Source organism: Giraffa tippelskirchi, chromosome 1, assembly GCF_054371585.1.
Source record: "Giraffa tippelskirchi isolate mGirTip1 chromosome 1, T2T-mGirTip1v1.2.pri, whole genome shotgun sequence".
NCBI classification, from domain to species: domain Eukaryota; kingdom Metazoa; phylum Chordata; class Mammalia; order Artiodactyla; family Giraffidae; genus Giraffa; species Giraffa tippelskirchi.
Window position 1 is genome coordinate 90810375 of NC_137275.1, and position 17851 is coordinate 90828225.

At 33.0% G+C, this 17851-nt stretch overlaps 1 protein-coding gene across 16 annotated transcripts in view; it reads right to left on the minus strand.

The window, feature by feature from the left end:
• TBCK (TBC1 domain containing kinase) overlaps nt 1-17851 on the minus strand; it is a 201238-nt gene that overhangs the window by 113816 nt on the left and 69571 nt on the right. For all 16 annotated transcript variants that reach the window (XM_081484365.1, XM_081484424.1, XM_081484339.1 and 13 more), the window contains 10 exons: nt 17648-17786; nt 14960-15059; nt 11708-11757; nt 11405-11534; nt 10235-10333; nt 8475-8537; nt 7824-7950; nt 6580-6630; nt 4774-4857; nt 2183-2268 (listed from right to left, as the gene is read on the minus strand). In XM_081484365.1, coding sequence (XP_081340491.1) covers nt 2183-2268; nt 4774-4857; nt 6580-6630; nt 7824-7950; nt 8475-8537; nt 10235-10333; nt 11405-11534; nt 11708-11757; nt 14960-15059; nt 17648-17786 — 929 coding nt within the window. The remainder of the gene's footprint in view (nt 1-2182; nt 2269-4773; nt 4858-6579; nt 6631-7823; nt 7951-8474; nt 8538-10234; nt 10334-11404; nt 11535-11707; nt 11758-14959; nt 15060-17647; nt 17787-17851) is intronic.

The following is a 17851-nucleotide window of genomic DNA, read 5'->3' on the forward strand; positions in this document are numbered from 1 at the left end:
TATACCACATTCTTCCAGAGTTTAATTATTCTGATTAACTACGATAAACTATTTTTCCATATGTGATGTTTTAATACTACCTATGTTCAAGAATATATCTAATGATTTTATCAGACTCTCTTTATAATTTCATACATATTTTTGTATATTGCTCAGTTGTGTCCGACTCTTTGTGGCCTCACGGACCGCAGCTTCCCAGGCTCCTCTGTCCATGGAATTTCCCAGCCCATTCCCTCCTCCAGGGGATCTTCCCAATCCAGGGATCAAACCCATGTCTCTTACATCTCCTGCACTGGCAGGTGGATTCTTTAAGCACCAGCTGTATAACTAAATTAATATAGTTTTCTGTTTTAGTCACAAGTGGTCAGTGGTGCTTTCAAAGGAATTTTTTGAAAAGAAATCCTTTTTTTTAAGTCTACAGCTTAGTATTTTTTCCCTCAGAAATGTAACACCATTACTAATTAGGCAATCAGTTCCTCTGAAATTTCTTCAATTGCAGCCATAAGATTTAATCTAGTATTGTCTGGTAATATATCTCACATTTACAATGTGAAGCAAGAAAGGCAGAGTTATATAAAAATAAATACTTAATATGATAATATATATCTATATTGGTTAATTTTTTATAATTTTTCATCTCCATACATAATTGTAGGGTTTAGTCTTATTTATTTGTTGTTTTATAACATGTGTATATACTTTGGAGCCCTCATTGAATAAGCCATGTACTCCACTAAAAGGTATTTCTCCACAGGCCTAGAAGCAAATTCCACTGGATATTAAGCATTGTTACTTTAGGCCTGACGATCACACCACAGAGTTACAGCACAACACACAGAGCAATGAACTAGAATTAGTACACTTATGTTTTGCCTTTGTTCCCCTGCCGAAAGATGAACCAGACTAGGGACAGAGGGTTGTCAAATGCTATGTTAAAATTTTATGTCCTGAGATTAAGTTTTATTACCTTGTCAAACACTAAATTTCTTATCTATTAAATGATGAAATTACTTGCTTCATGCACCTTACATATTTGACTTGAGTATCAAATGAAATGTTTATGAAAGTATTTTTAAACTTCAAATCACCCTGCAAGTATTTATACTGTTTAAGTGTTAACACTTTAACTGCATTTATAGTGTTAATATAAACATATTCACTCCTAATCTTACCATAAACATACTGTTTTCTGGATATAAGCCTTAAAAGGAAAGGTATTCTTCACCTCTGTAAACAGAACTCAGTTCCCCATTGCAGTATGATCAGGAAACAAAGAAGGTTAAGATGGAATAATGAGATCTCTAACTCAAAAAGGATTTTTTTTAGTTTTACAAAAACCTATGACATTGTACTCTAACTGCCTTTTAAAGAGGTTTGACTCCATGCCATAAGCTACATGTGAGTAACAGGCTAAGCTACACTTTGATTAACAAGAGTCAGCTCTGACTTTTGGTTTGATAAGGAACCTGAGAAGCTAATGAAGTAAGCCAAAATCTGGCAAAGCTTCCAAGTAATATCTCAAGCAAAACACAGAAGCACCTATTGCTGCTGCTGCTGCTGCTAAGTCACTTCAGTCGTGTCCGACTCTGTGCGACCCCATACATGGCAGCCCACCAGGCTCCGCAGTCCCTGGAATTCTCCAGGCAAGAACACTGAAGTGGGTTGCCATTTCCTTCTCCAATGCATGAAAGTGAAGTTGCTCAGTCGTGTCTGACTCTTTGCGACTCCATGGACTGCAGCCTACCAGGCTCCTCTGTCCAAGGGATTTTCCAGGCAAGAGTACTGGAGTGGGGTGCCATTGCCTTCTCCTGAAGCACCTATTAATACTTAAGAATTGACTAGGTTCCAATTTCCTACTTCTTCAAAAACAAGCCTGAATATCATAAAATCCAAGTGAAAACTGCTGACAGCACAATTTAATACAACACTCCACTAACAGGATTTTCAAATTAATTTGATAGTATCAAGAAAAACAAGATATTTCCCTTTACTAAGTGAAGACATGGAACATAACCATATAAACTTTATAATAAAAGTCTATAGTTAGTAGCAGAAACTTGTTTAGATAGATGGACGTCTTATGGCAACAAAACTTTAAAAACAGTTTCATTCTGTTGTGTTGCCAATTTCTGTGTTTTTTCTTTTTTTTTACATCATTTCTATTAATGCACCAAGTACTTACATCTGGAATAAATCCAATCTCATTGAGATGATTGCTTAGCTCTGGATCATGAAATGCAATCATCTGAGAGAACACAGTCAGATACTCTGAAATGACAATAAAGTTTAAAACAATCATTGTTTTTACATAGTACATCAAATAAAGACATTAAATCCACATAAATTACAGTTTTATTTACACTTTGAATTAGATTTAGTTTCTCCACGAAGAAAACACACTTGATTAAATAATTTTCTGTTTTGTTACTATTTCAATCACTTATGGCTAATTATTAAACAAGAAAAGCTTTTTGTTAAAGGCTATGTGACAACTTATTTTCTACCTTTAGAGCTGTCAGTTCATTTCCTGAATCACAAATTATTCAAATGATGAATGACTTTTTCCCTATTAAATTCAACAAATGATTTTCTCTAGTGATATTAAACCTGTCTCACATTTATCATCTTTTCAGAAACTGTAAACAGATACTTATATAGAGAATAACACTGTCACATATAGAATAATTACACCTCAAATTTATTTACATATACAGATGTAGAAATTTGTTCCAGTAAAGTGAAGATCCAGGACAGATCCAAAGGGGGAACTTCTGGATTTAACTTTTAACTTCATTTTTCTCTTTCCAGCTAGGGATGGTATGTTTATAGTCCCAATTTACCTAGAAGCCAGAGGTATACTACACCAACAATCATATGCATTCAACTTTATGTTGACGAAAGCATATGATTATTAACTTTTATTAATAAAATGGAGAAAGAATGACAACCCACTCCAGTATTCTTTCCTGGAGAATCCCATGGACAGAGGAGCCTGGCAGGCCATGGACCATATGGTCTCAGAGAGTCAGACACGACAGAAGCGACTAAGCACGCATGCACGCTTCATTTTAAACCAGAAAGTCACACCTCAGGCAATTCTCCACAGCTATGCTCCAGTTTATTAAATGTCTTTCTTATTTGAGCCTGATAGAAAATAATTACTATGGTGGATTACATGGCTAATTAAGAATCTACTGAAGAAACCTAATCCATCATGAAAACATTTCCCTTGAGTTCTGCCAAACACTTATGGCTGGATTTATATATGTATTATAACTGTACATATGTTGCTATTGTTCAGTTGCCAAGTTGTGTCCAACTCTTTGTGACCCCATGAACTACAGCATGTCAGGCTTCCCTGTCCCTCACCATCTCCTGGAGTTTTCTCAAGTTCATGTCCAAAAATATACACACACAGACACAAATATATGTGTATATATATATAATACACACAAAAATAGGTAGATATAATCATTTTGCATATTATTATATACTATATATTATTTCATATATGTAAATATACATTATAAGGCTGGCATAAGTTTTGGTTGCTCAGGATAGGCTTTAGAATGAGATACAGTATGGCTTGTTACATTTAGAAAAATTTCTTTAAAGGAAAAGATATGGCAGAACTGATGATAGCAGCATTGTCATATCAGTACTATGTCAAATTTCAAGTTATTTCAAAAATGCATTTAACAGTTCCTTAGAACAAACGAAACAAATTGAAATGTATATGTCCTTTGATTTGTATACCAATCTAAGAGAATTTAACAGAAGCTACTGAAAAACAAACTAGTAATAAAATTAAAACAATAGATTCCATGGATTTACTACTGAATCTTTTAAAATGTCCATAAAATACTCTAATTTTGGCTTATAATAATGAAAATTTCCATCAAGAGATAAAATACCTTCCAAAATAGTATTTTCTGATAGGTGACCTATGTATGGGTGTGTGTGTTTGTGTGTTCAGTCACTCAGTTGCATCTGAATCTTTTGTGACCCCACGAACTGCAGTCAGCAAAGCTCCTCTGTCCATGGAATTTTCCAGGCAAGAATACTATAGTAGATTGCCATTTCCTACTCCATGGGATCTTCCTGACCTAAGGACTGAATCCATGTTTCCTGATATTCCTGCAATGGCAGGCAGATTCTTTAACACTGCACTATCTGGGGTAAATGTCATTTAAAAAAAAAAAAAATCAAGATATTTATGAAATTTCCACTTAAATTTCAAGTGAGGTTTAATGGTGTACTTTTCCACACCATCATGTCTCATATAAATTTTCTGTTTTAACGAAGCTTTGTAGTTTAAACAATTTTTGCAATGAGATATAAAATGAATACTCTTTCTCTCTTCTAATATGATCATATTAAAATTCTTATTCCTCTCCTATAGCATAGCTTTTTTATTACATACTAGGAAAGTTTTATTATTATTGGTCACACTTCATTTTTACTAATTCCTAGTAGGCTTGCTCCATGGTAAAGCTTTTTGTAAGCAACGTTAACTGTGACAGAGACAAACAGCTGGACTTTTATTTTCTTAAACTGGCATACCTGAATTTGAACCAAACTCAGATTAGATATTAAATAATTATTAGAAAAACACCATAATTTTTTGTGGACTTGGAGAAAAGATTAAACTTAATGTGTTTTAGTAATAAACTGTCACCATATTTTGTTGGGTCAAAACCATAAATTTAACTGAGTTTGATCATTTTGACATAATAACTTTCCCTATAAAAAGGCAAAGAAACATTTCCTTACCTTGTATTACATGTGAGTTGTCTTTCAAGAAGAAGTTGTACAGGTATTTGGGGATAAAAGCAGACATACAGGCATAAGCCAGAGCTAAGAAAGAGTAAGGCAAATATAACAAATCAACGAGGTAAAAGATCAGCAGTCATTGAAAGACTCAGCACACATTCCTTGAATCTATTTTTAAACAAGAATTACTTAATAACTGATGGAAGCACAAAATTATATGGGGAAAAACCCTACAGAAAATAATGTACACAACAAGAGATAACCACTCCAGTAGCTTTTCAATTTCAAACTACTGCAGCAGCAGCAAAAAGAAAAAACAACAACCAAAAAACAAAACTAAAACTAAAACTTCTGCAGAAACCGTTATCCTACAAGAATAAAAATCTTTATTATTAGAACTTTATGCATTTTAAAATCTCTAAACATAATAATCATTAATGTGCTATATAAACTTCAATACCCATAATTTTTACTGATGCAAAGAAAAGAGTCTGAGAACACTGGATTTAAAAACATTAGTAATAACTGTTCTTTCAAATATAGATCCTTTGCCATTCTTAGATCAATATGTATCATAATGAATTATGCTTAACTAAACACAGCAAGGCCTCTTGTCTAGATTAAAAAGTAATATTAGAGAACAGGCATTTTTAAAAAGCACTCAAATAGTGAAGTTCCCTGGGATTATGCTACCAGTACTCAATTCCAGAAATCTATGCAAATTATGATATGAAACAGAATTTGAAGAGATGGAGATTGAGATTAAGGCTTCTAAGGATTCATGCTATGGGATATTCATAATAAATATTTAAATATTTATCGAAAAACTGACTATAAAAAGGGCATTATGTCAGGGGACAGAAAACAAAACAAAACAAAAACCCTTGTCATTAAAAAAAAAGCCACTAACCAAAAGAAGGGTTACTGTATTAGTATATTGTTGTTGTCCAGTTGCCAAGTTGTGTCCAACTCCTTGTGACCCCATGGAATGAAGCATGCCAGGCTTCCCTGTCCTTCACTATATATTTATATTAGTATATAAGTAACTGTGATACGAAACATACAGAAAACAAATTTCTGGAAATACAAATCGCAAGGGGGTAAGAAAAGTCTTCATTAAGGAAGTAGTGGTTTAAAAAAAAGGAAGTAATAGTTGAAATAAAAGACTCTGGAGGATGCAAGATCAATATTGTTTTCCTTACAAATCATTTACGAAGTATATATAAATGAAAACTAATCTCTAAAAATGTCTTCTTTAGAGGAAAGAATTTTCTCCAAAAGTTTCATAAAAATGGTCACCAAAGTAGATGAATGCATTTAGAATAATCTATCAGGTTCTCTCTAAATCTCTGCTGCTGCTAAGTCGCTTCAGTCGTGTCCAACTCTGTGCGACCCCATAGACGGGAGCCCACCAGGCTCCCCCGTCCCTGGGATTCTCCAGGCAAGAACACTGGAGTGGGTTGCCATTTCCTTCTTCAATGCATGAAAGTGAAAAGTGAAAGTGAAGTCGCTCAGTCGTCTCCGACTCTTGGCGACTCTCTGGACTGCAGCCCACCAGGCCCATCTGTCCATGGGATTTTCCAGGCAAGAGTACTGGAGTGGGGTGCCATTGCCTTCTCTAAATCTCTAGTTACAGCTAAAAACCTCCAGAAATAAATTAATCCTTTACATCCTCTAAAATGAGTCACAACAGATTATTTCACAAAAATTTACAGGCTCCACTAGGAAGAGAGCAAGCTTTCATGTTTGAATAAAATATTTTAGAACAATAAACACAACAATTATTTAAATGATAAACAGGCTTACCTTCATTATTGAAATTTAAATATAGAAACGGAGCACAAAGTGAGTCAAGACCTGATGGAGAGAGATTGGGGAAAAAATTCAAATAAACATAATCCAGCAGAATTGTAGATACATACCTTATTTAGATCTCTGCATTACTTCCATATAGATTCAGTATCATACATATAATCCATTCAGAAATATGTTATGGGTTATTGTGAGGAGTAACGGATGGTGACTAGCACATAGTAAACATCCAATATAAATCAACCATTATTATTATTAAGGTTATTATAAGTTGAAGAGAGAAATATAGTAACAGAAAAATGTACAAATGATAGAAGGTTTGAATACACTCCCTGTCTGTGTGATTTTGGCAATCACTTAACCCCAAACAGGTTTTCTTGTCAAGGAGATGAAAATTTTTCTTACATGTTTCTCTTCTTACATGTTTATTAGATGAAAAAAAATTCTTTAAAAAATTGTGAAGTAAAATATAAATACATGACATTTTATTCACACATTGTCATGCTAAAAGAATGTATATAAATTTATCTATAACTGTTAAGGAGACATAGAACTCTAAAATGAATACAGCTAGAAGAAAACAATAGCTTTATTTTCAGGTTTGGCCAGAAATAGACATAGAATTGAAATAAAAAGACTACTATTCATAACAATAAATTAAAAAATAACACTAGGTGGAATGGATTTCTCACTCATGAATTTATAAATGACAGCAAAAAGAGTAATGAGAAAAGGTAAAAATCAAGGAGATGGAGCATTATAGATATTTTTTAAAAAGAGAAAAAGTGAGAACTTCAGGGTGATACATATTCCCCAATTCTTAATAGCCTAATAATATCCTAATCTGACAAGCAAAAGTTGTAAATCGTTAAATGTCGAGAATATAAACTAGCCCCAAATTATTTACAGTACAAAATTATTTTATTATTTGCATCAAGCATTAAAAATGTATTCACAAAGACTATAATAGTACAAAATATTTGTTATACTTTGCTAATCAACATGATGACAAGTTGTCTCATTAAATCTCATGCATGTAAATGATATTCACTAGACATTAAGATAAAGTTTTTAAAAAAAGTTCTCATATAAACATCTCAAAAAATGGAGCATAGCTTAGTATTGACTTTTCTTAAAGCCAAAGATAATTTGATAGTTCATTTTGATTCTAAAATTATCAGTCATGCAACATGTTCCTAACACTTCAAAAAGTCTTAGTAATTGGGGGAAAAAGTTACCTTGCCAATACACAAGATCAGGATGGGACACGACCCAGGCTTTTAAGACACGCCGAAATTTTGCATGACCTTCTGGTGAGGATAACAGCTCATCATATTGATGACAACGAGGAATATCCACTTCAATCTGTAAAAGAGCAAAACAATATGGTAGAACTATAATAGACAGATCACCAATAAATCACAAGACAAAGAAGAGGAGAAATTGTATTATGAATTCAAGAATAGGCCGCCTACATAATCCTGGTGTTTTGAAGTGTTTGAACTTTATACTAATCCTCCAGGAATACTAAAAAGTTTTCAGTATACTTAAACAAGAAAAGCAGATCATTTCTTTTGGAAAAGTATGTGTTAATTTACTTTTCAAAAAATCTTACTTCACAATCTGGTCTAAATAAAGCATAAATTCTTCAGACAAAAAAAATACATACTAGGAAAAGTTACTTGGCTTAAACTCCTTAAAGGAATAGTTCTGATTCAGTAATGAGTTAGACGATATCTGAGAGAGGTAAGACTTATGCTTCTCTAATATCATATGCATATAATGGCTGCTGAGTATTCATGATGAAAGGAAGAAAATTTCTCATGCCTTTCTAAAGTTGAAAGATTTGGCAAACTCATCTAGGTTGTTTAAGAAAATCTATATCATACCTGCCTATCTGTTGGAATTGGAGTATCTTTATCAATTGCATCATACTTGGCATGAATAGCCCCCTGCAAAAAAAAAAAAGAGAAGATATATTACTTCATCATACCCTTGATAAATTATAAATTTAGGCAAAATCTACTTAAAAACATCTATCTTTGAAAACACACTCAATTATAGACAGGTACACTCAAGCTCAAAGTATACCCTTAGAAAACTTTTCTACATTTTGACAGTTTGTGATAAAAGTCTGAAACAATTTACCATTTTGCTGGGGCAGATGTTTGAATCATACATACTGTAAGACATACATGTTGAATGAGTCACATGGCCAATGAATATGCTTAGCCAATCTCCCAGCCTCCACAATAACACAAAACACAGCCTTCCTGTTCTTTATTCACTGTATCTCATGCATAGTAAACTTCAAGGAGAAAATTATTTTAAATTCAGGGGAAGGGAGTAGGGTTCAGCCCATAAGAAATATTCCTGTTTAAAGTTGGTAATGAAAGCAAAAATAAAATGAAACTGTTTACAGGAGTGGTAGTTCAGCACAAGGAAGCAGAAGTTTGGGATGAATCAGAGTGGAATATCATGTAGTTACAAAATCATTAAGAGACTAGAGGAATCATTTACATTTTCAGTTATACCATTATAGAATGAACAACTGAATAAACCACTTAAAATTTTGGTCATGTTCTATAGGACTAAGCACAGAACAATTCTTACTGGTCTGGTAAACTTTAATGGTAGAGAAAGAGCCAGGAATTTGGGGTTTGAATTCTTACATTATGAGCTGCATCAACTTCTCTGGCACATCTGTTTAATGAAGGATTTAGACCTTGAAGTCCTTTTGAACTTTTGAACATTATATGCTTAAAGTTACATTATATGCTTAAAGTTATTCTATATTAAAGTATTACAATTCTAACTACTGATGTATGGTATAGAACATTAGACATTCTCATAAAAGCAACCAAACTCAAAAATGTTCAGAGATTCTCACCAAAGGAATCAAAAATGAAGAAAGGAAATCTTTCAACAGACAGTGAAAAGGATTAAAAATATTTGGGAAAATTCACACACAAAAAATAGGTGATGGACATCCATAAGATATCTATAAGAGAACAGATGAAGGTAAGATGCCAAGGAAACTGACAGGAAAGGGAACAATCTGGTAGTATTTGGCTCATTATTATGACTGCTGTTCTCTGTTAGCACTGCAAGTCACCCTAATAATTTTGTGACACCTCTCCTTTCCTCACTGCAAGAGATAAAGTACAAGATAAAGTTGCTACTTCTCTTAGCAGTGTGCTTCTGACAAGACAGATGTGTCAAAAGGCACTAAATTATGTTAATGATTTCTGACAAGCTTCAAATTAGAGTGGAAGACTTCTCCAAACTTAGACAGAACTACTTATAAATAGGCAAACTTATTCCTAGAGGAACATACTTTATATGCAGGTCTATAGACTTACAAATGATGCACATATATTCTTAAAATATTCTGATTTTAAAATTAATAATCAAGATAATCTGAGTTCATTAAATACAATATTAGGATAAATAACCTTTCAATTATATTCTTCTACTCTATCTCATCTACTCCTCTATTGCTTTCACTTAAAATTGCCAAAGATTCTTAATGCTCATATTTTACTACATAATTTTCTAACAACTTGAAAAGTACGCATTCAGAAGGCACTTTCATTCTTTTTTTCCTAGTACTATTAATCAGCTTCCAATCTTCTCTTTTCTTTTTTACCTCAACTCCCAGAAGAGCAGCCCAGGTTAAACCTCTCATAAGAGGAGGAATATCGACTCTTGCTTCTTTCCAGATTTGATTTTTTTTATATGGATAAGCCTACAGATAAAAAAAAAAGATACGAAAAACGCCTCGAATTACCAATGTCATCTCTCTAGTCTAGCCAATTCTCAATATACCAGTGAAAAAGTTGAAGGGGAACTGTAATATTTCTAAGCACCTGAAATTACTTTGGTGTTATTACTACATAAAGTTAGCAGTGAAATAGTTCTCTATCTTCTGTAAATCTTGTATTACACAATCAATGAGAGGAGTTGACTCTACTGTTTTTAGTCATCCCTCTCTATCTTGTGCTCTGTGAGATAAGAAAGACTCATTCTGAGAATAATATTATCAGTTCCATACAGATAAAGTAATGTAAGTAAGGTTCTTTGTAAAATATCTGATGATACAGATTAGATAAATATGTTAAGTATTAAATAAATATGTATTAAAGTATTAAATATTTATTTAAATATTAAATAAATGTTATTTATTAAATAACAGAAAGTAATTATTACAGTGTTTCCTATATCTTTGCATACAAATTTGTCTATTTGTAAATTTGTATGTCATGAGAAATTTCTAGAAGAGAAATATCAAGATAAAGGGTATGGATGTTGTTAATGCTCTTGATATATACCTTCAATTGTTTTACAAAATGTTTCTATCAACTTACACTTATTCCAAAAGAATGAGAGTTCCAATTTTAATATATCTTAATTACTCTGCTAATTTGGTATGCAAGAAAAGGCTATTTTATTTTTTTACATTTCTATTAGTAGTAAGGATGCATTCTCTAATAGATTTACTGACTAGTTGTATTTCTATTGTGTTCTTTATCTATTTCCCTGTTTAGATAATAGTGCTTTTTTCTTTTGGTTTTTAGGTGTTCTTTAAATAGTAAGGATATTAATATCTAATATGATCGTGCATAGATTCCTGCATCTTGTTTACTTTTTAATTTTATATACTATGAACAGGTATCATTTATAATTAAAATTAATCAGAAAACATAAGTCATAAGAATTAGTCTTCGCATGACATCAAGATTCCCTAAGAATTATGTATGAATAAAAGATAAGGACTGTATATGAGTACTTATAACACTTTATACTTTAGAATCTCTACCTTTAGCAGCCTGTCAAAGAGAATGATTCTGTTTAGTTGGTACTCTGTGTCCCTCTCTCGGATGATTAAAGGGAGAGTGGCAGCTGCAGATAGCTCATTATTGCTGTTTGAATGAGGTAAATTAGACTGACTGTAAAGAGAAACAAAAGCAGAAAAATTGACAAAAGGTATAAAAATTTTAAAAGTTAAAATACCATATTTTTGTGTTCTTTTTAGGAAAAACTTTCCAAAGAAAATGTACAAGTTTCATAACATAACATAAACAGATAGGAAAAATGAATGTAAAAGGAGTGATATACTCACTCATCTTCAAGTAGTGGGTAAAATGCTTCTCCACCAACATCTTTTAACCTCTATGAATTGAGAGAGAAAATATTTGATATTTAGGATCTGTGACAGAAATGCTGATCCATATTTAAAAGAAAAAATTACATAAAATTATGAATTTATAAAGGTAACAAGTATAAAATAGAATCTAAAATTCATTCCTAACATAAATATGAAAATATGCCATGCCTCCAGTGATTAAATTTATCTGTGAAGAAATGCTTTTTGTTTTTTTGATTTTTTTACCTCTAGGTACCTCTTGTAAAGATTAGATACCTATTATAAAAGTTTTCCAAACATAAATACTAAATAAGATGTTCAGAAATACTAAAGTTAGTATAAATTTTAACAAATGGATAACTATTTTAAAATTATATGCTTACATATAATAGGAAGATTATTTTAAAAGGTACTTTTGAATACATATTCCTTAATTAAAAGTCAGATTTTTGTTTTGACATTAATAAAAAAGTAAGACAAAGTAAGAGGATAATGAAAAGGATTCAAAAGAATTTCTCACATCATACTTTGAACGTAAATGATTCAAGAGCTGATAAATCAACAAACAAAAATCAATTATTTTATTTTTTTCACAAAGTCATTATAATAAATGTTACTCCAAATAATAATATTGGCAGAATTATAGATATTCTTTAAAAACAGAAGAAGGCTGTCAGAGTAAAGTAAAATCTTAGATACACTATAAGCAGGGTGATTAAAGTTAATGCCATTCTGTCTGCTGCTCAGTTCAACTTCCAACTGGAAGGCAGAGTATCTGCTTCTCTGGGGACTGACATAGAAGATGGAGCTCTGTGTAGAGCCAGCATTGATCTTCTGTTGATTAGCATCTATATGCACTCATCCATGAAACTTGTTCCCAGAATTTTTAAAAGCCAAAAAAAACCCCAACACTAAGAATCTGATAAAAAGTGACTTCACACCTAGCTTTTCTCTAAAATTGGACATGCATTTCCCATTTTGCTTTTAAGACTTTAGGTATTTCTTTCATGGATTAAAATTCTAAGTTGAAAACTAAAATTTTCACAAATTTTACTGTATTATTGACTTACATTTGTTAAGTTTTACTGTCCTGAAAGTCATAAATATAGTTAATATCTTTTCTGCTTTTTTTCTAGCTAAAAATTTAGCATATTATGGGTTTATAAAGGCAAAAATTCTTACATAGAAAAATATAAGGTAAAATTATTATTTATTTCCATATTATTTTAAAAATTAACATTAAAATTTTTTCTTAATAATTATAGAAAGAAGTATTTTAAATTTCAAAAGTGGAATTGTAAGGGAATTGGGGAAATAAAACCAAAGTCTACATTCATTTAACTTGTATTCATGTCATTTGTATCATATTTAAATTAAAGAAACAAATTGAGAGTTAAACAAAAGTAGTTGAAACATTTATTTTGGATATATTTTATTTTTTACCACCTTGTATTGCTACTTATTTTATCCACTGTACACAGTCTTTCAATTCAAAGGGATGGTAAGTTTAGAATATCAAGTGTAATAATTATATATTTTAATTTTCTGTTGCTGGCATTTAAGCAGGTAAGAAATTCTAATATCCTCCTGCTGCATAACATTTAAAATATTAAATGAGAGGAAAAGCCTGTAAGAGTAATGAAAATGCAGTGACAGAAGACACAAAGCTGTATTTAGAGAGAAAGGAGCTAAGCTAGTACTAAAGGACACTGAGAACTGTGGACTAGGGTTTTAGAGTTCAACAGGACAAAGCCTCAGGCACTTAATCAACAGGCAGTCAAACTGGAGGGAGACTCTGCTACATCCAGGTAAAGAAAGAACTCCGGGTATAGGTGTGCGTGCGTGCATGCCTGGGGAGAGGGTGCTGAACTGCTAGCCTAGAGACAGACAAGGGAAATTACCTATTTTATCTTTAGAGTTGGACACGACTGAGGATGCACATAAATGATTAAAAATAAAAAGGCTAGAAATTTTGATTTTCAGACCAATACTCCATCAGCGTGGAAGTCATCTTTTCTGCCCTAACAACAACAAAAAAGCTGAAAAAGCTGAAAATAACAACCCTTTAAAAAGAACTATCAGAATTAGGGCAAAATGTGACCCAGAAAAGTGGAGTGATGACAAATACAAAGAATCACAACTAAGCTGGAACAGAAGCCACTGCTGGAGCCTGGTAAAACACTTGAGGGGTAATTGACTGCTGCAGATTTAGCAATTTGAGAGATAATAGGAGCTTGAGAGATAAAAACTTGTGAAGGCCCAGACCTAAGGGAAACTTCATACTTCCTTGAGTTTTACCCCCATAAGTCCCAACATGTTCTCAGGGTGAAGGACTAAGAAAAATCCCCTCCTGTCTCTTGCACGAGAAGGGGCAAAATAACCATTTTGAACTACTTGGTATCCTGTTGTCTTAAGTAAAGGCCTGCTCTTCAGGGAAACTATTTTACCAGAGCCTAGATGACCTGCGGTAAGGGAAATACAAATTCTAGGTCCTTCTAGTCTTTGATGTGGGGAAGAGAAATACCCAATTACCGCTCTCTCTAGCCTTCCTGTCTCACCTAAAGCAACAGGGAGGGAAGCTGAGAATTCCACAGCCCAGAGACACAGGCTCACTAAAACACTGAGACCTAATGGTAGGATTAGCCCTTCAATCTACTTTCCTTCCCCTATCTTATTTCCATGTGTCGAGTTTCTGTGAAGGACAGGGAAGCCTGGGAAGCTGCAATCCCTGGGGTTGCAAAGAGTTGGACACTGAGTGACTGAGCAACAACAAAGTTTCTGTATGATACAGGAGATTCCAGCTGAAAGAACTGCAAGCCTCAGATTCTATGCTTCCAGAGAAATCTAAAGACAGTAAGGAAGATAAGAACATTGACATTTGAGGATTTTACTCTGACAAAAAAGCTACACAAATAGTAAACAGCTAGATAAACTTGAAATCTTTCATTGAAGATCTATTTATAACAGTTCTTTTCACCAATATATGATGTTGCATACTAGACTGACTGCAGATCCTACTTTCCAACAATGCCACTCCTGGGCACATATCTTAAAGAAATGCTCACATATTTTATGGTACCAGGAAAGAATCTAAGGCTTCATGTGTATCTGTAAGGTTTTATTAAAAAAAAAAAGCCACTAAGGGAGGGAGGTAGGGAGGAAAGAAGGAAGGAAGAAAGCAAAGAAGGAAAAAAGTCTGAAGCAAATTTGCCAAAATACCATTCTTACATTTCTTAGCTGGCATAATGACAGTGTCACAGTGGTGTCATCTAATAGTGAACTTCTATCTCGACCTTGTCCAAAGCTTTCACCATCTTCAAAGAGAAAACTGAAAAGAGATTTAAAAAATAAGTTATTTTAACGAGCATAGAAATCCAATTTACTGTTTCTTCTAGAAAATAAAATTTACTTTAAATCATAAATCTCTTCATCAAAAGAAATTTTAGACTGAATAAAATCTATAATTGGTGGTTGAAATTTCTCCAAAAAAAAATCTTCATTTTTAAGTATATGTTGAGTTTGTATAAACACAGTGCATGTGTGCTCAGTGACTCAGTTGTGTCCGACTCTTTGCAACCCCATGGACTGTAGCCTGCTAGGCAACTCTGTCCATGTCTACAGGGAAGAATACTGGAGTGGATTGCCACTTCCTCCTTCAGGGGTTCTTCCCGAGATTGAACCCAAGTTTCCTGCATGCATCTCCTGCATTGTCAGGCAGATTCTTTACCACTGAGCCACTTGAGAGGGCCCCTATAAATACAGTATATAAATATAAAGCATTTTAGGGATACAAGAATATGATTTACACTGTTCATGCAGGTGCAATGATAAAATTACAGACAGTATGTAATACGTTCCTGAGGAACTTTATATGGGTAAAAAATGATAAAAGGAGGAAGAAAATAAAATGCTAATGATGATAACTTCTCAGGAGAAAGAATACTGAGTAACAAACATATTTAGAATTTTAGAGAATTAATTTTTATATCCTTCAAACCATTTACTCTTGGAACTGCCATCATCTTATTTCTGATTTTTCTACTTAATTCATCGTGTGAACAGGACAATTGAAGTTAATATTTAAGAATCAGTTTAAGAGGGGGGAAAGGTAGAGAATTAGTGCTGTATTCAAACAATTAACCTAAAATTTATATATGAAGAAAAAAATGATCAGCAGATGTTTTTTATAGTTACCTACAAAGATCAAATCTAGTCCTAAAACCTAAAATTAAAACTTTAAAGCACTGACGGAAAGGGATGTAGGTTCTCATTTTTATGAATGAATATGATGAGCAATGGAACAATTAACAGTTTTGGCTCCTAGCATTGTATTGTCATTTAACTTCTAAGTAATTTACAAGATGGTGTCTAAGACCTTATACAACTCTGCAGTTTTTCAACAGTGCTTTAGTACCATGATGATCTCTAGGACAAGCAATGAGGTCACTGAGTACATTTTAAAATATTGTTAGAAGAAAAAAAAAAATAGTTCCTCATAATGGACATACTAGCCTAGTATATTAACTCTCTTAAATATTACTGTTCTATTTGTACAATTTTTTTATTGATCACCAACTATTGTGAGATGTTCCATAATAATACCTTTACTTCAAACAGACCATAAAGCAAATAATTTATTAAAAATAGTAGTTTAAAAAATAACAAAAGCACTGATAAGAACTCTGCAGTTAGAGACTCCTACCAAACATTTCTTCAAAGACACACAGATGGCCAATAAACACATGAAAAGCTGCTCACATTCGTTATTAGAGAAATACAAATCAAAACTACAATAATGTATCACCTCACACCCGTCAGAATGGCTATCAACAAAAAATCTACAAACAATAAATGCAGGAGAGGACGTGGAGGAAAGGTCAACCTCTTGCACTGTTGGTGGGAATGCAAACTGATACAGCCATTATGGAAAACAGTATGGAGATTCCTTAAAAAAACAGGAATAAATCTACCATATGACCCAGTAATCTCACTCTTGGTCATATATCCAAAGAAAACCAGAATTCTAAAAGACACAAGTACCCCAATGTTCATTACAGCAATAGTTACAATAGCCAGGAAGGAAGCAACCTACATGTCCATCAACAGATGAATGGATAAAGAAGTTGTATATTTATATAATGGAATATTACTCAGCCATAAAAAGGAACAAATTTGAGTCAGTTGTAGTGAAGTAGATGAACCTAGAGCCTCTTATACAGAGTGAAATAAGTCAGAAAAAGAAAAACAGGTATTGCATATTAATGCATATATATGGAACCTAAAAAAAAATGGTAATAATGAACCTAGTAGACAACAGACTTGTGGACACAGAGGAAGATGAGTTCAGTTCAGTTCAGTCGCTTAGTTGTGTCTGACTCTTTGCGACCTCATGGGCCGTAGCACACCAGGCCTCCCTGTCCATCACCAACTCCTGGAGTTTACTTAAACTCATGTCCATTGAGGGGAACAATGAGGGTGGGATGAATTGAGAAAGCAGCATCGACATATATATATATTACCATCTGTAAAATAGTGGGAAGTTGCTAAATAACACAGGGAACCTAGCCTGGTGCTCTGTGATGACCTAGATGGGTGAGACTGGAGGAAGGCAGGGAGGCTCAGGAGGAAAGGGGTATATATATATGAATAACTATGACTGATTTGCGTTGTTGTACAGCAGAAACCAACACCAAATTGTAAAGCAATTTTCCACCAATTAAAAAATAAAATTAAAAAAACATGGAAAAATTGAAAGAAAAAAAAAAGAAACTCCTGCCAAGAAAGCAAGGTATTGATTTCAAATTGTTTTCACAATCACTTAGCTAGAATGTCTACCTACCAAAAGAAAAAACTATCAAATTAAAAAAAGTTATTATTAGATTTCTCTCATTTCGAAGAGATGTTTTCTTTCCTTACTTGGGGAGTGTGCAGATAGGTGGTTTGGATCGAATGATTTCCTTGTTCACAAGCTCTTTTTCCAAGTCACCTCCAGCTAAACACCAAAGGTAATACACTTCTTCAATAGATCTTTCTGCCAGGTAGTCATTGTTTATATCTATTAATGGAAAATTAAAAAAAATAGCTATCACACTTTGTTTTTATTAAAAGGCAACAGGCAAT